This window comes from Quercus suber, unplaced genomic scaffold (genome assembly GCF_002906115.3).
Source record: "Quercus suber isolate HL8 unplaced genomic scaffold, Cork oak 2.0 scaffold_883, whole genome shotgun sequence".
In the NCBI taxonomy this organism is placed as follows: Eukaryota; Viridiplantae; Streptophyta; class Magnoliopsida; order Fagales; family Fagaceae; genus Quercus; species Quercus suber.
In genome coordinates this window covers 45,831-70,783 of record NW_027070310.1, presented here as the reverse complement: position 1 = coordinate 70,783, position 24,953 = coordinate 45,831, and the positions used below count along the sequence as shown (strand labels likewise).

The following is a 24,953-nucleotide window of genomic DNA, read 5'->3' as shown; positions in this document are numbered from 1 at the left end:
TAAGGGAGTTCAAACAGAACTAAGAATTAAGAACCTGTAATCCACAAACATTATCAAGAAAACACAACATAAAGCTCTATTAAAAAAAAAGTTTTTAAACCTCCTTCTAGCAACCACACGGGTCTTGAATCTTGACTTCCCATTTGATAGACTGCACAATACCTTCTTCAGAGCTAAACATACCTCCATATATGTTCCATCTCTCTGCAATAAAAGATGGTAAACTGCAGAACCTCAATCAAATCTGCACAAAACAGCATTCAAACTCCAAGCAAATCTCCTGTATTTGATACCCCATTCCAGAAGCAGTAAGGGATTTTATCCATCATGAATAAAATCCACCCCTTCATGTTATAAGACTACTAGTTGGGATTAACTAGTAGTAGTTATTGTTTGCATAAACACTAACTTCTATTTCTAATCCCGATGGCTTTGTTTATAAGATTGATTGACCTCTGTAGTCTCAAAAATGTTGCTAGTTCATATATCTTAATGTATATTGCATGTTTTTTAAAACACCTCTTGTTCTTGGAAAGGAACTTTTAACTTTCAATCAAACCAAAAGAACAAAAAAAAACACCAATGAGCAGTACTAATATTCTTGATGGAATGATTAATTATGAGAAAAACCATTGTTGGAATGTCAGGCGTACACTAACTAACCTAGGTGAAGAACACTACTAGACACAGGAAAATGTCAGTTGTTTCAAAACTAATCTTCTAACTGAAAATTTATCAGCGGCCCCAAATCAATAAAAAAATAACATTAAAAATTAAAATAAAAGGACCTGACAAAACATTGACTAATAGGAGGTGACATGCACTAGCACAAAATCGTTTGGTTTAAAGGCACTACCAACCAAAAATTTTTGTGCTTTGATTGTCAAGGAACACAACAGACTGTCATCTGTCACAACAGTCATAAGCCCCAAGGCTTAAATTGCCGCAAACATACAATTGCCAACTCAGAATAAGCAAACACAGAGTAAGGGAGTTCAAAGAGATACTATTACTAAGAACTAAGAACCTGTTATCCAAAAACAGAGTAAAAAAAAAAAAACACAAAGTAAAGCTCTATTAAAAACAAAGTTCTTAAACCTCCCTCTATCAACCACACCATTCTTGACTTTCAATTTACTAATTACAAAATACCTTCTTCAGAGCTGATCAGACCTCCATAAATGTTCTGTTTCTCTGCAATAAAAGATGGTAAACTGCTGAACCCCAAACAAATCTGCACAAAACAGCATTCAAACTCAAAGCAAATCTCCTGTATTTGATACCCCATTCCACAAGCAGTAAGGGATATTATCCTTCATCTATAAAATCCAGCCCACCGTGTCATACCAATACTTTCATGCCTACCACATAACCAAAAGTAAAAACATGATAATGATCTCATTATTATTAAAGATTGCATAACAAAATTCTATGAAAGCTAATGATTTCACTTCCTATCCAGACCGCCCATCTGCTCGATCAAGTATAACAAGGCTTTCCTCAAAAGTAGTAGCTATATTTGGAAGATGTTGAACACCAAGATCCTTCTCATGTAAAGTTTCCGGGTCAAGTGAAACAATCACACAATTATTCAACCTCAGTACGTCACTAGCACCAAAGTTGAACTTGAAAGCCTTTTGAACTAGAAGTTCACCAAACCTGGTGCAACCAAAGAAATTTTCAACTTCTCCCAACTGCACAGAAAAAAGTTTATTCCAAGATTCAAATACACCATATTCCTCCATCACCCAAACGACGCATTGGCAATGCCCGATACTATCTCTGAAGTGTAAAAATTCACGATTTCCAAATGTAATGAAGGCCAGTTTCCCCTTAAACACCGCTAGATTTTCTTTGTAGCGCTCCGAATGTAGCCGTTTCAGTCCATGTCCACCAGGGAGTGCAATCTCACCAAATTTATCATCATCCACATCAAATGACAAAATCATTTTCCTATTTTGAAATTCCACTTCACCTTCACTAACAGACACCAACCAATGCAAAGCCCCATTAACAAACGAGGCTGACGAATAGTCCTTGACCTTGGAGACCACAACATTGGGCCTCAATGAGATGCCAACCCTGGTCCACGAATCCGAGCTCAAACTATAAACCTCAGCCTCAACCTCAGGCCTTTTAATTCTGTTCGACGAGGGAGAATAAATCTTTACAACCTTGTAGTCATCTCTCTCCGAATGATAAGCAAACCCAGTGGCATCCCAATCATATTGGCTTAACCAAGTCCGAGGCAACCTCTTGAATTTTCGAATACTGGGGTTCCACAAGTATATAACTTCTTCATAAGTAGCACCATTTCCATACTCAGCGAGACACAATAGACCATTAAATGAACCGACTATTTCGGCGAAGTTGATCAGAAGATCAGAGGGAATTGGGTGCTCGGAAATCCTATTGAAAGTGCGGTCACAAACAACAGTACAGACTGGGTTGCTAGAACTAGAAGACGAATACATGGTCCTTGTAATAACATTGGGCATGTGTAAGAGATAACCACGATCATCATCATCGCCTTTGTTCATGTTTTTGTTGTTGTTGATGATGATGATTTTGTTGTTGTTAAGGTGGGTAGAGATGAAATTGGGGTTGGTGATTGAGGAGTCCCAGGATTTGCAAACGCACCTGAATCTCATTACTGGTTTGACCGGCAGCCTTGCGAGGATGTTGAGTGTGATGTCGATTGGGACATCGGTGTTCCTCCGTCGGAGAAACGGTGGTAGTGAACGATGTTCTCCCGTTTCCTGCATTTCTTTCAACGGAAGGGAAGAGAGAGTTTAGGGCTGGAGAGTAAAAAGATACGAATATAATGCTAGATTGGTAATCGGATAGTTATAAATCTCCACTTTGAATTTTCCCATCTCACCCTTTTATCAGTGATCTGTATATAGTGATATGTATATATTAAGTTTTTTTTTTTTTTTGAGAAGGATGTATATATTGTTGTTGATGATGATGATTTTGTTGTTGTTAAGGTGGGTAGAGATGAAATTGGGGTTGGTGATTGAGGAGTCCCAGGATTTGCAAACGCACCTGAATCTCATTACTGGTTTGACCGGCAGCCTTGCGAGGATGTTGAGTGTGATGTCGATTGGGACATCGGTGTTCCTCCGTCGGAGAAACGGTGGTAGTGAACGATGTTCTCCCGTTTCCTGCATTTCTTTCAACGGAAGGGAAGAGAGAGTTTAGGGCTGGAGAGTAAAAAGATACGAATATAATGCTAGATTGGTAATCGGATAGTTATAAATCTCCACTTTGAATTTTCCCATCTCACCCTTTTATCAGTGATCTGTATATAGTGATATGTATATATTAAGTTTTTTTTTTTTTTTTTTTGAGGTGGATGTATATATTAAGTTAATTAAGAAAGTTAGTTATTGTTTTTTTACTGTTAAAAATACTCCTAAATTAATTAACTAATAATTTAAAATTTGAGTTAAAATAATAAATTGACAAAAGAAAGTTAGTTATTATTTTTTTTACTGTAAAAAATACTCCTACCTAGAACTTAAAAATGGGGTTAAAATAGTAAATTGACAAAAATAATAAATTCTTACTTCTACGTTGAAATGCCTTTTTACTTCTAATAAATTCTTACTTCTACGTTCTCATTCTTACTTTTATGTTGATATAAATTCTTACTTTTACTCAATAGCTTAAAAAACTCCCCACGAATTTACCTTCTCCACATTTTCTGAATAGAATTTCTTATTGTAGGGGCTTTTTTTTTTTTTTTTTGTTTGTTATGCTAGGCTAGGCCGCCTCCTGCGATAGTAGACCCAAGTATTTTGAGTAAGGGAGTTGAGACCGATCTAATTGCAACTTAATTTGGGCCCGCTTGTGCACAAACTATGCCTCGTCTGCCAAGAATGTGCTTATGGTAGGCAGAACTATTTCAGATGAGTCATAGCAGGCAGATATAATATTAACAACAAAATAGAGTACTCTAACTATTTAATAAAAAAAAAAAAAGACCAAATAGTCTCTATTCACGAAACATAATCACAATAATAACAATGACTTTTACAAAGAAAGTAAAGGAAACAGATGGTAATGCGGGTTAATCAAAAGAGAAAGAAATCAAATCAAGTTTGGTCCACAGGAGCAGAACCAAAGAAGGAAGAACGCCTCCTTTCAACGCAGTTGATCTCCTAGTGGAAATTAATTGCTTTAAGGGAAACGGACCTGAATGGTTGGTGCCCAAAGGAATTCTTTTACTTTTTAACAAAGAGCAGGATTTTGAGAAGGAGAGAGAGAAATCGACCTACTGGTGCATGCTCGCTGGACTAACTCTCTCTCTCTTTTTTCCTTTATTCTTTCTTTGTTTTTCTTTTTAGTTTTCCTCTTATCTTTTCTTTCTTTTGTTTTTACTTTTCTATTTTGTGATTCCTCTCCTCTAATTCTTGCCCCTTTTTCTGGGCATGGCAAGGGTCTCCTTATATAGTGTCTGCCGTGACCAGATTTTACTATTTTAGCCCTTAACCACTTTTGTCTAGTTTGGGTGTATTTGCCGACCACCACTGGTTTTTCTATGTGCCACTCCCTATTTCCAGACAAAAGAGAGCTGTTTTATTTATTAGTCTGTCGTGGCACCCTATCCTGCCACGGTGTGGGTGATTTCTCTCTCTCTATTTCTCATGACATGCACCTAGCGGTTTCTACTCAAACTTGCTTTTTTTAGGTGGTATGTTATCTCAACAGGATGTACCTCCCAAAAGAGCTTGGGCAGGAATCACAGAATAGGTTTTTTCCCCTCTCCCCACTGCTAAACCATGCATTCTTACCTCTGACCCATGACCCTACCATGTCCTATATTGGCTGGGTACAGGCTGGTGGTGCCTGAACCTTGCGCGTGCTTTCTTTTCATGTATGTCCAAAATCTGCCTGCCGCTCATGCATTTGCCGCGGTCTGGAGGCTTGCCTGCACAGTCTACCGCCTTTCTTTGACCTTTTATGTGGGTTGTTTTACGATTTCCCTCTTCCCTTAGGGGCTGGGCTTTATTTGATACTGGACTTTATATTTCTTTCAGCCTATTCCTTGATTGCCATCATATCTTGCCATATCACTTTGTCATTTCTATTGTAATGACTTGATCCTGCTAGGCCTCTTCAGGCCTGCTGTTTATTCTTTCTCCAGTGGCTTAACATGGTCATGGATTTTCTTACTGTTGAGGGTCATTTCTGTAAAGCCAGCCCAACCTAGCAAAACAGGCAATAAAGGTGGCAAGCATGAAATAAGACTGTTAGGCCCAAGCGGTAGGAAAGGTAGGACACAGGCCCATAACATGAATAAATGGGTCTTGAGGAAGCAAGTGGGCCCAATGGGCCCGGAAAGTAAGTAAAGACACTCATGGGCAACGTATGTTATGAAAAAGTAAGAATGGGCCGCAGCAGGCCCAAAGCAATGTAAACAAAGAAAGTAGGGGATAATGGCAAGCCCATGAACCCCAAGGATGAGAACGAGGAAATTGGGCCGAGGAAGCCCAATTGAGTTAGTAAATGCCCATGGGATATAAAATTAGTAAATGGACCAAGGGAGTCCAAAAGAAGTAAAAGGGCCGGATAAGCCCAAGTGAAAAGAGAGGGATGCTGGAGCCCACGAGTAAGGACACCAGTGGCCATATTAAGCCACTGGGGGAAAGAAAGGAACGACATGCCTGAAAAGAGGCCTAGCAGGAACAAATTGCCACGGCAGGAAAGGCCAAACAACACGGTGGGAAAAGAATTGGGTTGAAAAGGAACACAAGGCCCAGTACACGACAAAGCCCAGGCCTTATAGGGATAGGAAATCAGAGCAGCAACTTGCGGGAAGCCAGAAGCGGACAGCAGGCAAATGCAAGCAATGTCTCCAGCCCACGACAGATGCATGAACAGCAGTCAGCCTTCAGACGTAAACCACGCGCAAGGCCCAGACACCACCAGCCTGTACCCAGCCAATACAGGGCATGGTAAGGTCATGGGTCAGAGGTAAGAGGGCATGGTTTGGAGGTAGGGAGAGGAGAAGACCTGTTTTGAGGTCCCTACTTAGACTCTTTTGGGGAGTACGTCCTGCTGGGATGGCATATCATCCAAAAGAGGCAAGGCTGAGTGGGGACTAATGGGTGCATGCCATGAGGGATAAGAGAGAGAAACATCACCGCGGCAGGACAAGGTGCCGCGGCGCACTAATAGACAAATCGTTGTCTGTGTCTGTGGCAGAGGGGCTCGCAGACAGCAGTAAGGGTCTGCGAGTGCGCCCAGACCAGACGAAAAACGGTTATAGGGTAGAATAGTAAAGAATCGACCTCGGCAGGCTCTATAAAAGGGCGCCTCTGCCATGTGTAAAAAAAAAAAGAGGGTCAGGAGGTACGGGAGCAATACTATGCAACTTAAAAAAGGGAATACTCTGTAACTTGCTTAGAAAAACAGAGGAAGATAATACTAAAAACGATAAAAGTGGAAAATCACTAAGAAATGACTAGGAAAGAAAGAGCGAAAGAGAGAAAAAACGGAGCGAGTGAGAGTGGCATGCACCGATAGGCCCCTTCCCTTCTCTCCCTCTCGAATCATTGCTCTCTTCTACAGTTATTTTGAGAAGTCCCCATTCAAGCCCGCCTCTCTCAAACCTATTAACTTCCACGGCAGGAATCCCGTTTTCCTTTCCTCGGAGGTTAATCGCGTTGAGAAGGAGCGTTCTTTCTCTTTGGCCTTACTCCTGCGGGCCAAAACTGAATTTATTTACATAAACTGTGGATTAAATTTTCATTACTACTTGCCCTTACTGTTCATTTGTCAAAGATTGTTGAATGTTATTGTAGTTTGGTCATTTCTTGTTAAAAGAACTATTTGGTCATTCCAGAATATATGATTTTGTTTTGTCAATTGTATCTGCCTACCGCAAGCTCTTCTCTGGAACAGCTCAGTCTGCAGTAAGTACTCTCCTGGCAGACGAGGCATAGTTCGCGCACAAACCAGCCAAGTTGAGTTCCAGTTGGCCCGGTCTCGACTCCTGCAATCCAGAACACTTGGGCCTACATTCACAAAGGGCCAGCCCGACCCAACATAGCAAAAAAGGCCCCTACACTTACTTATGGGTTCTTGTGTCCCTTTTGTTTTCTCTTTGGCATTCTTGGCCCATTTGCTTTTCTTGGGCTTTTTCGGCATTTTTTCTAACATTGTGTTTCTATGGGTTTTTACTAACTTCATTGGGCTTTCCCGGCCCAATTACCTCATACTCATCTTTGGGGTTTGTGGGCCTGCCATCAACCCCTTACTCTCTGTACTTGCATTGCTTTAGGCCTACCGCGGTCCATTCTCACTTTTCTACATCATACACTGCCCATGGGTTTGCTATTTGTTATTTCTCTCTTTCCGGACTCTTTTAAGCTCATTTGCTTCCTCAAGATCTATTTATTTATTTTATGGACTTGTAATCCATTATTCCTACCGCTTGGGCTTAATGATTTTTTTCTATCTATTTGCCAACTTCTTTTCGGTCTGTGTTACTGGGCTCCCTCCTTCCCCTTTTTTTTTTTGGCTTCCAAAATGACCATCAACACTTATAAAAAAGAAACGTGTATAATAAAACTTCCTCACATATTTATACTACTATTTAAGGAGTTTTCCCCGTTTAAACCGATTTTTTTTGTTCCAAAATACCCCTACACTTGGACAAATTTGGAGGACAATCCTGTAATTCTCAACAACCCACTACAAAATAACTTCACATCCACTAATCCACTACTAAAATCTAAACAATAGGGTTAGACATGTAAAATTAGTAATTTAAATACTCTTAAATTTTTGCCAATTTTTTTTTTTTTAAAATGTTTTTCTTCCCACCTTTACATTTCTCTCTATTGTTATTTCTAATTGAAATAGATTTTTTGTTAATTGCACTTCAACAACAAACACATAATACTCATCAGATTTTCATCATACCCTTAGGTTTCTTTTTTGTGATTTGAAAATGTAGTAATCCCAAATTATAATGGATGTAAATTATTAAAATTTACTCAAAAATTAGAAGAGCCTCTGAGCACGGGTGTGAGCGCGTGCTCAGTGGCTAGTGTGTGTGTGTGTGTGTATATATATATTATTTCCAGGCAAATTACAAGTTACTTGTAATTTAACCAAAATTTAAATTGCCTACATGTGATTTGAAATTTAACACTTTACCTATTGATGTTTGACCAAAATTTAAGTTGCCTACCTATGAATTGAAAACTTATGATGCAAGCATTTTGTTAGATTCTTTTTTATCTTATTTGATCTTGTATTTTTATATTTTTGTGTTTTTGATGGAGAGGGACATAAAAGTCAAGTAAAATTACATATTTATCCCTGTTGTGGGTTATGGAATTCTAACTGAGCTAACTTCAGGCGGTTAAAGTGTTAAATTTTAAATCATAGGTGGGGGTAAGTTGTAATTTGTCATTTTCTTATAAGTTAAAACATAAACTCTACATTCAAATCAACAATTATCTTATGAGATCGTCTTGGTGTTTTATAAGTCATCTTTCTCATAATGTGTGGAATCCACGTAGAAATTCTCATAATGTGTGTTTTATAAGTCATCTTTTAAGTAATAACACACTAAGTGATGTAAACTCGGTGAAGAACTTTTTTGTTAGAAGGTATACAAAGCCAAGAAAGCCAAATTGTTTTTTATTCAAAATTGTTTTTGAAACAGATGTTTAGCAAGTGATCTTTGCTATGCAATCTTCTAACTCCAAATTTCAAAGCTATGGTCTTTTAGTTGTTACCATTTTAATTGTTTATACTCTATCGCTAGGATTTCATTAGTGGAAATTCAATTTCATTCCAGCCAAGCTAAATAGGGTTATTGTAATGTTAGCTAATTATGTAGGGCGAGGCTTTCTTCATTCTCATAATTTCTCTTTTCTTTACATTGTTACAACATTATGTTCAAAATTCTAAATTCCTTGATGTGAGACTAGCAACTTTTTGTATGAAATTCAAGGAATCTTGGAAATTTTAAATTAACATAAAACATGTAGCCCAAACAAGATGTAATCCAATGGTGGTTTTACCAAAATTTATCTCCACATATTTATATAGATATTTTATATCCCATGCTATCACTATAAGGAATGTTAAATGCAGAAATTTTGTAGAGTTCTCTGATGTGAGTTTTAAATGTGTAAGGCTTGTAGTGAGCTGAAAATCTATAGATTACTTGAAAAAGTTAATTAGGATGACAATGTTGACAACATATTTGTCCAATCTCAATTGTCTGGCTTGAGATTTGCTTTTGGTTGTGTTGATATTTCTATTTTGTGGCCAGATATGCGAATCCTTGATATTTCTAGTTTACAAGACCTAATGTTAATTGTGCTAGTTATTTTTAAGAGTGCATAATTATACATGTGTTAGCAACCATTATTGTTGTTAGCTATATAATATGATGCTTTATAGGGAGTAAATAAAATGTCAGACTTGTCAGTTGATAAATTTTGGATGCATCATTCTACTAGATATATTAATGGGGTTGAAAATTTTCTTGAGTATGCATTTAAACATTCAATAAATAAATATATGAAAATCAAGTATTTGTGTGTTGATTGTAGCAATAAATATCGTTGGATTGAGGATAAGGTCTAGTATCATCTTATACTAGAGTATCATCTCTTACTAGTGGGTCATGTCTTTAACACAATCATATTGGAAATACATATTTATATTATATACTTTCATCATATTAATACTAACTAATAGTAGGTAGATGTGGCAAGGGCTTATTTAAAAAAAAAAAAAAAAAAAAATAGGATTCATGAGCCTAACTCTGATCCAGCTCCCACTTGCTAATTGGCTTATCCTAGCTTCTAATATCATGGCATTAAAAGACTCACTCAAGTTATTAGCTAAACAGTCACACAAAGCTCTACTACTAAAGTGAGACTTAGACCATTGTGCAGGGTTGATGTCAGCAAGATACTCCCATGCCTTGACATCCAAATCCTTCATTTCCTGCATTCTTCTCTCAAACTCCCTAATTGTTGTGGCTCCAGCACATCTCCACAGTGCATCCTTCAACTCCAAGCCCTATAATCTATTTTGAAATTATTATAGATATGCTTCACACAATACCTATGCTCACAAGTTGGGAACAGCATCTCAATTGCAGGTATAAGGCCCTAATTCATATACAAAACAAATCAAGTAAATATGTTGGTTAAACATGTTGAACTAAACTGAAGCATGTATTATTGAACTTTAAATATGTGGGTTAAATATGTTAGTACAATTGTAGGTCATACCTTCTGCCTATCAGTGATGAAGACCAGATTAAGTTGCTCTGGATTCCCAATGTCATCTGAAAATTGCTGTAGAAACCATACCCATAAATCTTTGTTCTCTTGCTTAACAACAGCAAATGCAATTTGGAAATATTATCATTTGCATCTCTAGCTATGGCAGAAAGTATTTGCCCCCCAAATCTCCCTTTCAGGTGGCACCCATCTAAACCAATGATTGGTCTACAACCTCCCAAAAACCCAAGTTTTTATGCATTATACCTGATATATATTCTCTTAAATTTGGGCTGTGCATTTTCATCTTCCATTTCAGTTTGCAAAATAACCCTACTTCCTTTATCAGTCAATCTTATCATCTCTGCATAATCCCTAAGCTTCCCATATTGCAATTGTTCATCCCCAGTAAGCAAGTCAGTAGCTTTCCTTTTTGCCCTATACACTTGACTCTCAGATATGTCAATTTCAAGTGCTTGCTTCACATGATGTTGAACAGCAGCCACTTTCCAATTGGGGTTTTTGTCAAACTCCTGCATAAACTTCTTTGCAACATAACTTGAAGTCACTTGGCTGTGTTTGAAGGATCTAGGGCAGGTGCACTCTGGATTGAATGTTTTATTTGGAATGTCAACTCCTCAGGTAGTTGAGATGCATAACACCTCCATCCACATTCATTTATGCAATAAACTGAAATCTTCTTCTTCTCATTCAGCTTGAACTTGATATCTATTGGCTTCTTTATAGCATATTCCCTCAATGCCTCCCTAAAGACCTTAGAGTTTGGAAACTTCATTCCTTTCTTTAACTCTGGTTTTCTCATGTCAGTTTGGACATTAAACTCAGGTTCTTTTGCAGCAGTAGCTGTTGCTGACTGATCATCATTAGACCCCACTATACTTTCCATGTCATCTTCAAGAGGTGGGTCATTGTCAGCTGCAGTAGTCCTATGTGGGGCTGCATGTGTAGATGGCCCATCGTCTCCTTCAGAGGGCCTATGTGGGGCTGCATGTGTAGATGGCCCACATCTCCTTCTGGGGCTGTAGATGACCCATCATCTCCTTCTAGGGCTGCATGTGTAGATGGCCCATCATCTACATTCCTAAATACATCATCAAATCTGGCCCCTTAAACCCTTCCTCTAACCAATCATCATCACTCTGACCTCCTTCAGCATCCACATTACCTCCTCATGCAACACTACCACATCATCATCATCATTCTGACCCACCTCATGCACGTCATCATCATTTGCTACTTCCTCATTACCAAATGGTTGTTCAACTGCAAGTGGCTCCTCACCACCCTCAACATATAATGTTATCTTATTTGTAGGCCATGCAGCATGAATCTCACACATATAAACTACATCATCATCTCCATTTATACCTTAACCCTTACTCCAAATTACCTCCAAGAATAAGATAATGATATCTACTTGTACTAATTGCCCCCACATCAGAACAAATACCTTGTATTTCAAAATAACTAAGTCTATCTGGGTCAACATTATCAACCAATGAAGTACTACCTTCTAAATATACCAAATTTGGGTTCCACACAAATTGCCCACCATGATGAATCTCAAAATTGAATGCCAAGTCAGCCATCTGCATATAAAACACAACAGAATAAAGCATGAGATGGGCTTGCAACATGTATTTATAAATCTGTACTTGAAACTAAGTGTCAACATATGAGGCTTGATCATTTTCTTCAGATGAGAATCGAATGATATTTGATGTGGCTTTTATTGCAAATATTGCAAACACATGTTTAACTCAATGTGGGAAGTGAAATCTCAACAGTTACTCACAAGTTGAAAACTAGGGTGGCATCTGACCATGTCCATGGAGAGACCAAGAGAACCTTTTAAATGTCAGGAAGAGGTGAAGAAAGTTGATTGTGTGTTTTAAGTTCCAAATCTTTTGTTAAAACACATGATACTACAAGTATTCTCCATCAATGTTATTAAACAATTTAACTTCATTGCATGCACATTGAAAATTATAACATGCTTCTAGATTTATTAAGCTTACTAACTTTTTGGTACTGTTTTACATTTACAAATGGTTTTTGAATTGTTTGCATTAAACAAGCACAACACGAATTTTCACACAGGACAGGATTTCAACTGTTCCAGAAATGGAATCACTGACAAAAAAAAAAAAAAAAAAATCTCAGAACCTTGAAATAATTGCACAACATTTGCACACAGACCCACCCACACAGTAAAGTTACAACGAAACAAATAAGTGTCATAGATCTGATGAGATCAGTTTGCATCAGTGCATCAGTACTTGAAACTAATTTGTGCAGCCAAGTACTGATGCACTGATGCAAATATATCAGTTTGCATCAATGCATCAGTACTTGAAACTAATATGTGCAGCCAAGTACTGATGCACTGATGCATATAGCATATATCAGTTTGCATCAGTGCATCAGTACTTGAAACTAATATATGCAGCCAAGTACTGATGCACTGATGCAAATATATCAGTTTGCATCAGTGCATCAGTACTTCAAACTAATATGTGCAGTCAAGTACTGATGCACTGATGCAAATATATCAGTTTGCATCAGTGCATCAGTACTTGAAACTAATATGTGCAGCCAAGTACTGATGCACTGATGCATATAGCATATATCAGTTTGCATCAGTGCATATTAATTGCTATAGGGCCCTATATTAATGGCCCTATAGCATATACAATTTGAAGCTTAATTTCAAGCTTAATGTATCTGTGCTCACAATCTAATTCTACATAAATATTATCTAAAGTCCTTCAAAACACATACCAAAATCTAATTCAGTGCTCACAATCTAATTCAGTGCTCACAATTTAATTTCAAGCCATATTATCTAAAGTCCTTCAAAACACATACCAAAATCGAAAAAACACACACACAGCTGGCCATTTCAGAATCTTCAATTCTATGTGGCAACTTGGCCTCAAGCAATATATCAAGTGTCACTTATCAAAAAATAAATAAATCAAGTGTCATATTAACAGAGTCCAAAAACAAAGTTTCTTCAATTGTAAAAATGAGGAGCAATTGTAGAAAAAAAATTGGGTTTTTGCTCGGAAATTTCTTCAGCTGGGAAATTTCTTCGATGATGTGAATAAACAAATTTGGGTTTTTGCTTAATTAATCAATCAGTTCCATGGTTAAGCAGGAATTGAATTTGGAAGAAAGAATTTTAAATAAAACCCACTTTGGAAGAAGAAATTTTAAAACCCAATTTAGAACCCTAGATTTCAAAGATTAAAAAAGCAAAAAGGGTTTTGATCTACTTGCAATGGCTGAACAGAGAAGCAATAATCTTGATCTTCCTCGGCTCGGCTCGGTTCGCATGCATGATCAAATCCCAGTAACCTCAAGTGCAGCGAAGCACATTGCACAATGGGAGTAAGTGAGTCTTGTTGCCACAGCTGAACAGAGGAGCTGTCTTCCTTGGCTCGGTTTGCATGCACAATGGGAGTGAGTGAGTGACTGATTTTTGGGAGTGATAGTGTGTGATTTTTGGTGAGCAAGTCGAATGGATTTTTGGGAGTGAGAGTGAGTTTTGAGAGTGTTTGATCTAAGTGGGAGTGAGTTTTTTGCTTATTTTTGTGTTAGAGTAAAGGAGAGTGGAGAGGTGGGTTACGGCTGGGTAACGGTGACAAGCACAGGTGGGCAAAGTGTCAAACTTTGAACCACAGGTAGGCACATAGAAATCGGGTCAAACCACACGTGGGCAAATTGTAATTATCCCTTTTTTTTTTTAATATAAAAACAACTTAACACAATTTTATTCTACTTAATTAAATTATCCATCTCTTACAAGGAATAAAAAAAATTATAATTAAAATCCTTCAAAGATATTCAATTTACTTCAAAAATTAATCATAAATTTTAATGTTTTCATGGTTATTATTTTATTTTATTAACTTACTTATTTAATTATTAAATATATGCTTGAAAATCATTAAATTTCCCTCACATATATAGATATATTAGTCAATTTTGCTAGTTTTATAAATTTAATATCTATATTTAGGCTTTAATTAATTATTAAATTAATTATGACGTCATCACGGTTCGACCCCGGTTCGACCTCAAAAACCTTGAACCTCTCCTTTTTACGGTTCAATGAACGGTCCAGGTCTGAAAACCTTGGTTAAAATGCCTTTCTACTTCTAATAAATTCCTACTTCTATGTTCTCATTCCTACTTTTATGTTGATATAAATTCTTACTTCTACTCAATAGCTTAAAAAACTCCCCACGTATTACCTTCTCTACATTTTTTGAATAGAATTTCTTATTGTAGGGGCCTTTTTTTTTTTTTGTTTTGTTATGCTGGGCTAGGCTGCCTCCTGCGGTAGTAGACCCAAGTATTTTGAATAAGGGAGTTGGGACCGATCTAATTGCAACTCAATTTGGGCCCACTTGTGCACAAACTATGCCTCATCTGCCAGGAATGTGCTTATGGCAGGCAGAATTATTTCAGATGAGTCATAGCAGACAGATATAATAATAACAACAAAATAGAGTACTCTGACTATTTAATAAAAAAAAGACCAAATAGTCCCTATTCACAAAACATAATCACAATAATAACAATGACTTTTACAAAGAAAGTAAAGGAAACAGATGGTAATGCGGGTCAATCAAAAGAAAAAGAAATCAAATCAAGTCTGGTCCACAGGAGCAGAACCAAAGAGGGAAGAACGCCTCCTTTCAACGCAGTTGATCTCCCAGTGGAAATTAATTGCTTTAAGGGAAACAGATCTGAATGGTTGGTGCCCAAAGGAATTCTTTTACTTTTTAACAAAGAGCAAGATTTTGAGAGGGAGAGGGAGAAATCGACCTACTGGTGCATGCCCGCTGGACTAACTCTCTCTCTGNTTTTAAAAAAAAAAAAAAAAAAAAAGAAAAAAAAAAAAAAGAAAAGAAAAAGAAGAAGAAGCAGACATGGCAAAGGAAGGTAAAAGTAAAGGCAGAATCATCACAACAAAAGCTACTCGAGAGATTACTATTCTTTTTTACCAAATACTGAATGGAGCTTGGATGACTTTTAGTAAATACCCAAGATTGAGCTCGAAAATCTGTATGCTTGCTATAGAACTGAACATTTTAAGCATAAGCAACTAGATGAGGAAGTGAAGAAAGAATTTGTAGAATTGGTGAAACGTTGTTATTTTGATTGGATGTTTCACATTAAAAATTCTATTTTTAAGAAGTACATAGAGAAGAAGATCGTTATAAGAATGGTCCTTCCTTCATTCCTACACTCTTTTGGAAAAAGATAGTGGATAAATGGATGGATGGATGTAGATTAGGGGTGAGTATAAATGAAATACATGCCATGAATTCTCTCTATCTCTCTTGCACTCTCTTTAACCATTATTGTTATTATTTTTATAAAAGTTAATATTCTAGTGTATGAATTATTTTATAATATTATATTTTTTTTTTTTTTAGGAGTGGTACTAGATAGAGATGAAGAGGGACAACTCAATCAATAACACGAGGAGGTTGAAAACAGTTTGGAGGGTAACTTAGAGGAAGACTAGTATAGATCTTTTCTTAATTCTAGTCGTTTTAGTTTAAAAACAAAGGTTTAATTTCAGGATTTCTTTGCATATTCTATATTTTAAGTTTGAATTATATATGAATTTTATCTTTCAATTGATCAATTTTTAGTAATTTTGTACTATTGTAACATGATAGTTAAAAAAATTATATAAAATAATTAAAAATAAATAAATAATAAAATATTTCAAAAATTATATAAATATTATCGCGTGACATAAAAATTTGATCATAAATAATTTTATAGTGACAACAAAGTCCATCACAATTTATAGAATAGTGATGCCACTTAACCCTAGCAAAAACATTTTAAGCGACAACTTAGTGTTGTCACTATTATTCCTAACTAATTGCGAGGGGTTAAAAGCCCGCATTATTTGTCTCTAAAAAGTATGTTGTTAATTTAAAATTCACAAATAACTAATTGCGAGGGTATAAAGTCCTCACAAATAGATGTTAACGACGACTACTTCCCCTCGCTAAAAATAAGTGGTCGACTTTTCTCATCGTTTGTGTAATATATTTGTGAAGTGGAATTATTTGTGTAATGACAGTAAATTGCCCTCATAAATTATCTATTTACAAAGGCATGGTCGCAAAATCTCTTTTAGCAATTAGATCAAATACAATGCCTTTGAGGGCCACATGCCCTCGCTAATAGCCTTTTGCGACAATATTTTGAATTTTTGCGAAGGCATTTTACCCTTGCCAGTAGACTCTTTTCTTGTAGTGAAGAAAAACCCTAGCCATTTAGAGGTGGTTGATATGTTGTGGTTTCGTGAATCTCTTGTGAGATCTAAGGTGTTTACCTTCATACATATTAGGATTTATCAAGATCAAGATTGTGTTTTTTCCTTTTTTTTTTTTGTTTTTTTTGTTTTTCTTTTTAGTTTTCCTCTTATCTTTTCTTTCTTTTGTTTTTACTTTTCTATTTTGTGATTCCTCTCCTCTAATTCTTGCCCCTTTTTTAGGCACGGCAAAGGTCTCTTTATATAGTGTCTGCCGTGACTAGATTTTATTATTTTAGCCCTTAACCACCTTTGTCTAGTTTGGGTGTACTTGCTGATTACCACTGGTTCGTCTATGTGCCACTCCCCATTTCTAGACAAAAGAGAGTTGTTTTATTTATTAGTCTGCCGTGGCACCTTTTCCTGCCACGGTATGGGTGCTCTCTCTCTCTATTCCTCATGGCATGCACCTAGCAGTTTCTACTCAAACTCGCTTTTTTTAGGTGGTATGTCATCCCAGCAAGATGTACCCCCCAAAAAAGCTTGGGCAGGAATCGCAGAATAGGTTTTTTCCCCTCTCCCCACTGCTAAACCATGCCTTCTTACCTCTGACCCATGACCCTACCATGTCCCATATTGGCTGGGTACAGGCTTGTGGTGTCTGAGCCTTGCGCGTGCCTTCTTTTCATGTATGTTTAAAATCTGCCTGCTGCTCATGCATTTGCCGCAGTCTGGAGGCTTGCCTGCACAGTCTGCCACCCTTCTTTGACCTTTTATGTGGGTTGTTTTACGATTTCCCGCTCCCCTTAGGGGCTGGGCTTTATTTGATACTGGACTTTATATTTCTTTTAGTCTATTCCTTGATTGCCATGATGTCCTGCCATATCACTCTGTCATTTCTGCTGTAATGACTTGATCCTGCTGGGCCTCTTCAGGCCTGCCGTTTATTCTTTCTCCAATGGCTTAACATGGCCATGGATTTTCTTACTTATGGGTTCTTGTATCCCTTTTGTTTTCTCTTGGGCATTCTTGGCCCATTTGCTTTTCTTGGGCATTCTTGGCCCATTTGCTTTTCTTGGGCCTTTTTTCTAACATTGTGTTTCTATGGGCTTTTACTAACTTCATTGGGCTTTCCCGGCCCAATTACCTCATACTCATCTTTGGGGTTTGTGGGCCTGTCATCAACCCCTTACTCTCTTTACTTGCATTGCTTTGGACCTGCCGCTGTCCATTCTCACTTTTCTACATCATACACTGCCCATGGGTTTGCTATTTGTTATTTCTCTCTTTTTGGGCTCCTTTGTGCCCATTTGCTTCCTCAAGATCTATTTATTTATTTTATGGACCATTAATCCATTATTCCTGCCGCTTGAACTTAATGGTTTTTTTCTATCTATTTGCTAACTTCTTTTCGGTCTGTGTTGCTGGGCTCCCTCTTTCCCTTTTTTTTTGGCTTCCAAAATGACCATCAACATTTATAAAAAAGAAACGTGTATAATAAAACTTCCTCACATATCTATACTACTATTTAAGGAGTTTTCCCCATTTAAACCGATTTTTTTTGTTCCAAAATACCCCTACACTTGGACAAATTTGGAGGACAATCTTGTAATTCTCAACAACCCACTACAAAATAACTTCACATCCACTAATCCACTACTAAAACCTAAACAATAGGGTTAGACATGTAAAAATAGTAATTTAAAAACTTTTAAATTTTTGCCAAATTAAAAAAAAAAATGTTTTTCTTCCCACCTTTACATTTCTCTCTATTGTTATTTCTAATTGAAATAGATTTTTTGTTAATTGCACTTCAACAACAAACGCATAATACTCATCAGATTTTCATCATACCCCTAGGTCTCTTTTTTGTGATTCGAAAATGTAGTAATCCCAAATTATAATGGATATAAATTATTAAAATTTATTCAAAAAATAGAAGAGCCTCTGAGTACGGGCGTGAGCGCGTGCTCATGGCTAGTGTGTGTGTGTGTGTGTATATATTATTTCCAGGCAAATTACAAGTTACTTGTAATTTAACCAAAATTTAAATTGTCTACCTGTGATTTGAAATTTAACACTTTACCTATTGATGTTTGACCAAAATTTAAGTTGCCCACCTATGATTTGAAAACTTATGATGCAAGTATTTCGCTAGATTCTTTTTTATCTTATTTGATCTTGTATTTTTATATTTTTGTGTTTTTGATGGAGAGGGACATAAAAGTCAAGCAAAATTACATATTTAGCCCTGTTGTGGGTTATGAAATTCTAACTGAACTAACTTCAGGCGGTTAAAGTGTTAAATTTTAAATCATAGGTGGGTAAGTTGTAATTTGTCATTTTCTTATAAGTTAAAACATAAACTCTACATTCAAATCAACAATTATCTTATGAGATCGTCTTGGTGTTTTATAAGTCATCTTTCTCATAATATATGTGGAATCCATGTAGAAATTCTCATGAGATACTTTCTTTGTTCGAGCACCCCACTCCTAAAATATCATAAGTTCTAACATTCTTGAAAATCTCTAAGTCCATGACTACACCGTATGCTGTAATGCAAGGAGATACAAGGAATTATCAATGTAAATAGGACTTACAACAATCCAAGGGCAACTCAACTTCTATTTCTAATCTGGATGGCTATGTTCGAAAGGTTATTGACCTCTGTAGTTTCAAAAATGTTGATAGTTGATATATCTCAATGTATATTGCATGTTTTTTCGAAACACCTTGTTGATGGTCGTTTTGGAAGTCAAAAAAGAAAGATGAAGCCCAACAACACGGGAAGAAGGGAGTTGGTAAATGGATAGAAAAACCATTAAGCCCAAATGGCAAGAATAATGGATCACAGGTCCATGAAATAAACAAATGGACCTTGAAGAAGTAAACGGGCTTAAAAGAGCCCAGAAAGAGAGAAGTAGCAAATCCATGGGTAGTATATGATGTAGAAAAGTGAAAATGGGGTATAGCAGGCCCGAAGTAATACAAACAAAGAAAGTAAGGGGTTGATGGCAAGCCCATGAACCCCAAGGATGAGGATAAGGTAATTGGGCCAGGGAAGCCCAATGAAGTTAGTAAAAGTCCATGGGAATACAGAGTTAGGAAAACGGCCAAAGAAGCCCAAAAAAAGCAAATAGGCCAAAGATGCCCAAGAGAAAACAAAAGGGACACAGGAGTCCGCAAGTAATGTAATAAAAAACCAATGGCCATACTAAGCCACTAGGAAAAGAATAAACAGTAGGCCCAAAGAGGTCCAGTAAGATTAGGTCAAATAAATGTCAAAGCAGGAATGACATAGTGATATGATAGGAAATGATAGTACTCAAGGAGTAGACTGAAAGAAGGCAAAACCCAACATCAAAAAAAGCCCAGCCCTTACGGAGAGCAGGAAATCAAAAAGTAGCTCACATAAAAGGTCAAGGACGGACAACAGACTGTGCAGGCAAACCTCCAGACCACGATGAATGCATGAGTAGCAGGAAGATTTTGGACACACATGGAAGGGACGCATGCGCACGGCCCAGACATCACTAGCCTATACCCAGCCAATACAGGACATGGTGAGGTCATGGGTCAGGGGTAAGAGGGCATGGTTTGGCGGTGGGGAGAGGGAAAAAACTTATTTTGGGGTTCCTACTCAAACTCTTTTGGGGGGATACGTCTTGTTGGGATGACATACCACCTAAAAGAAGCAAGGCCCAGTAGGAACCACTAGGTGCATGCCATGAGGGATAGGAAGAGAGAGCACCCACACCGTAGCAGGAAAGGGCGCCACAGCAGACTAAAAAATAAAATAGCTTTCTTTGTCTGGTGATGGGGAGTGGCACATAGACGGACCAGTGGTGGTCGGCAAATACACCCAGACCAGACAAAGGTTTTTAAAGGCTAAAATATTAAAATCCGATCACAGCAGGCATTATAAAAAGGAGGCTCTTGTTGTGCACAGGGGACACCACAATCACGATAACAAGAACCTCTAAATAAAACCACGAAATAGAAAACAATTGTGGAGGAAAGAAAGGAAAGATAAAGAGGAAAATAAAAAAATAAAAAAATAAAAAAAGGAAGAAAAGAAAAAACAGAGAGTTAGATCGGCAGGCATGCACCAATTGGTTGATTCCCTCTCTCCCTTTCAAAGTCCTGCTCTTTGCTAGAAGTAAGGAATTCTCTCGGGCACCAACCATTCAGGTCCGTTTCCCTCAAAGTGATTAATTTCCACGGCAGGATTTCCCCGAGAGATTATTCGTGTTGAGAAGAAACGTTCTTCTCTTTTTGGTTTTGGTCTTGTGAATCAGATTTGATCTGATTTCTTTCTTTTTTGATTAACCCATATGCTACCCACTTATTCCCTTGCTTTCTTTATAAAAGTGATTGTTGTTATTATGATTATCTTTCTTAATTAGGGATTATTTATTCACTTTAATTAAGAAGCCAAAGTACTCTCTTTTGTTTTATTATTATCATGTCTACCTGCCACGACTCATCTAGAATAGCCCTGCCTGCTGTAAGCATGCTCTTGGCAAACGAGGCATAGTTTGCGCACAAGCCGTACCAATTTGAGTTGCAATTGGACCGATCTTAACTCTCTTATTCAGAATATTTGGGCCTAGTAATGTAGGAGGCAGCCCAACCCAATATAATAACAAGGCCCACTACACACCTCTTGTGCTTGGAAAGAAAATTTTACTTTTAATAAAATGATTTTGTAAAAAAAAAAAAAAAAAAAAAACGAAAACAACGAAGGAAAGAACATAACATCTATTGATAATTCCCTAATTTCTCAATAAAAATTCAACCAATTCTACAATTTTCTTATAGTTTATAATTTATTACAATTTTTCACAAATTTTATAATTTCAAACTTGTACGCAAATAAATCTATACAAACAATTCGTAAATTTTAGATCCATACACCCAAATTGTTAAGCTTGACTGTCGCACTCAAGCTAACCCTTGAAATTAGGTTTGGACAAAGTTTAGATACAAAATTGGTTATAGTCTAAAACTATAATCTTACTCAATAAAATAAACATTACTATATATTTTGTAAATCTAACCGTTGAATTACATATTCTTTACACTTTTATTACACATGTCAAATTTTGTGTCAATCAAATATTATTTACTATATGATTTATAAGCTTATATTTTATGCATAATTTTAAACTACCAAAACTTGTCATTTAAACACTTTATTGATGACATATCTATTGATCTTTAATTTCCTAGAAATTTTGCAAGTATGGAGGATATAAGAAAAAGATGTAATCTAATGGTGAATTTGTCAAAATTTACCTTCAGTAAAAAATATTGAGTAAGATTGTAGTTTTAGTGTACAACCAATTTTGTAACTAAATTTTATCCATTAGGTTTTCGATTCAGCTTCCTACTTGAGTTTAAATGGAATTTGCTAAAGAACTACCTAGTTGAACAATTATAGTCGTAGCCTGCTATGGCTGGACCATGCGTGGAGAACTTCCAATTGGAGAGTTTGTCGAGGCCAAGTCCAATGCTAGTGACTAACATATGTGGAGGACTGATTATGCGGTTATTTCACTTGACCTCCAAACTTTAAAAGAGAAAGATCTTGGTATTCAACGTGTATCAACTATAGCTACTACTTTCGTTAAAGCCTTGCGTTATGTGTTAATTGATGAAGCAAATGTGCTATTTGTAATTTTGTATAAGATGTGAAATTATTAGTGGTATTGGTAGAATTTTGTTATCATATCAGCAATAGAAATGAGTCCAATTATGTTGTTTCATTTGGTTTTGCAATAGACTTAAAAATATTGGTATGATGTAGTGGGGTGAATTTTATTCATGATTGATATTAAGCCTTAATACTTGTGGCCATTTAAGGTAAAATCAGACTTATTCGGAAATTTATGTGCTTTTGTATGACTATTTTTGGAGTTATATTTGTTCTCCCTCATGCTTCGGTGGCTAAATTGTATGGTCATTGCCACAAGTGATGAGAATCTATCAGTATGTTAAGCATCTCATACATTGTTTTTCTATTACCATTGTTGTAGTTTTCTTCTAAAAGTATTTAATTGGGAAAATTACACTTTGTCCATCTGTGATTTGCCTGAAAATACTTTACTTACCTATGATTTAAAAATTGGCATTTACTCACTTCCCACATTTGTTAAAAATAAGAGTAAATTCGTATTTTTGCTACTCTTTTTTATCTCTCTCATCTCAAAACATAAAAAAACTAGAAAATCAAGAGAAAAGATTTAAAAACTAGGTTCTGTAAAAATTAAAACCAAGCTTTTAATTTAGATCAGAAAAGATTATCCATAATTATAAGATTAATGAAGCTATTGAAGATATCCTTCAAGAAATGAAGACCTTGTTTTGAGGAGTAGCACTAAATTGTTGCCTGGACGTCTCCAATATATACTAGTGGTAACCTTTCAATTCTCTTTCACTCTTCCATTCTAAACTGTTCCCTTTTTTTTACTCTTTACGACACCATAACTGGACACTTTGTATATGCACATTGAGATAGCTTTATTAATTCCTAAACGCGATTGTTCATTTTCCATTTGAAATCTAAGTGAAAAGAAACTAGATAGAGAAATTGCAACTGTGCACTGATGGCAAATATCTTGCTTTTTCTTTTTCTCCCAACAATTTTCATAGCAGAAGTCTATGAAGCACGGGTGCATTTCGAGACTCGGGTGCGGGTGCGAGTGCGGGTGCAAGTGCGGGACTCGGCAATTTTTGAAAAAGGTAGGTGCGGATGCGGTGGAACTCGGCAATTAAAAAATTATTAAAAATATTTTTATTTATATTTTCTATATATTTTTACTATTAAATTATTCTTAAAAAACACATTACTATGGTTGATTCACAAAACAAAGAAAGAAGAAAGCAAGAAACACAAAACAAAACACAAAACAAAAAAGAAAACACAAAAGAAGCAACAAATATTCAGAATAAAATTAAGGAATGACAGATTTAGGATGTTTGGGCCTCATTCAAAGCTGATTTCAGCCTGTTTTGGCCATTTCGGTCACTGGCCGATATGGCTTGATTCGGCCAATATGCCTTGATTTTGGCCGAATTTGCCCGTTTTGGCACTAATTGAAGCTGATTCAGCACGAATTGAGCCAAGTAGACGCGAGTCCGTGAAAAAAAAAAAAAAAAAGAAATCTCAGATGCAACACTGACGCGTGGGTAGCCACGTCGAACGTCGTGTCCCGCGTCGGGCTGCATCGGACTCTAGTGCGGCACCCTCCCAACCGAGTCCGTGCGTCATAGGCAGAAGCTCAACAAGGAGAATCAATTGTTAAAATAGGCTTTTTAAAAAGAAATATATACATATATACATATATACATACACACACACCCACACACACACACACATATATATATATATATATGTAAAATGATGTTTTTTGCCAATCCTCCTGAACCTTTGACATCAACATCAATGCTTAATTCAAGAAACTTTGTTCTCCATAATTCTGATAAGAAGATTATATGGCAGAGTTTTGATGAGAAGATTATATGGCAGATTACTGGGTCAGTGTCTCTCAGTTGGAATAAGGTTTTAATTTTTATAAAACCTAGCTTTTAGATCTTCTTTTCCCTTGATTTTCTAGTTTTTTATGTTTTGAGAGGAGAGAGACATAAAAGGGTAACAAAAATACAAATTTATCCATGTTATTAATAGAGATGGGTAGCGTGAGACAAACAGATCTTACCTCAGGTGGGTAAAGTGCAAATTTTTAAACCACAGGTAGGTAAAGTTTTTTTTTTGGGCAAACACAGGTAAGTAAAGTGTAATTTTTCCTATTTAATATGTGATGTAGAACAAATAACATAGGCCTTCCTGGAGCTTCTAGAGTGTTGGAAATCACTGCGTAAGATCAAATGAGTGTTAGTAGAACTCATCAGGACGTTGATGTCAAAATTGCATGAAATTAGGAGGGCTAAAGGGAAACGGTCTTCTAACCAAGACTTGAGTCACCTCTAGGTTCACCCAAATTTTGGCAAATTCCTCCATTAAGGCCTCGAAAATAGTGATTTTGACATATTTAGTAATATATTTATTTTCCATTATAACTTTTAGTTTAAAAGTCATAATTAAGGTCTTGTCTATTTTAGGACATTTCTTAAATAGTAGTTTCAATTTTCTCAATTATCTATTTTTTTTATTAAATTATTGTTTTACCACCTAATTATATGATTAGCGCAAATTATGGTTTTCTAGGCATTTTCCTAACCGCCCTTTTTTTAATAGTATTTAAATGCATTTTAGCCTCCAAGGCAATTTAGTTTCTCAGATTAATAAAAATTCAGACTTCTTCTATTGTTTCTCTTTGTTAGATTTCAGAACTTTATTATCTTGTGGATTC

General features: G+C 36.4%; 1 protein-coding gene across 1 annotated transcript; it reads right to left on the bottom strand.

Moving 5' to 3' along the window:
- LOC112000286 (F-box/kelch-repeat protein At3g23880-like) lies at nt 1-2,871 on the bottom strand. Its single transcript, XM_024032385.2, has 2 exons — nt 1,153-2,871; nt 1-204 (listed from the first exon to the last, which is right to left on the bottom strand). The coding sequence occupies exon 1, from the start codon at nt 2,763-2,765 to the stop codon at nt 1,455-1,457; it is 1,311 nt and encodes a 436-aa protein (XP_023888153.2). The 5' UTR covers nt 2,766-2,871; the 3' UTR covers nt 1-204; nt 1,153-1,454.
- Nucleotides 2,872-24,953: the final 22,082 nt, after the last annotated feature.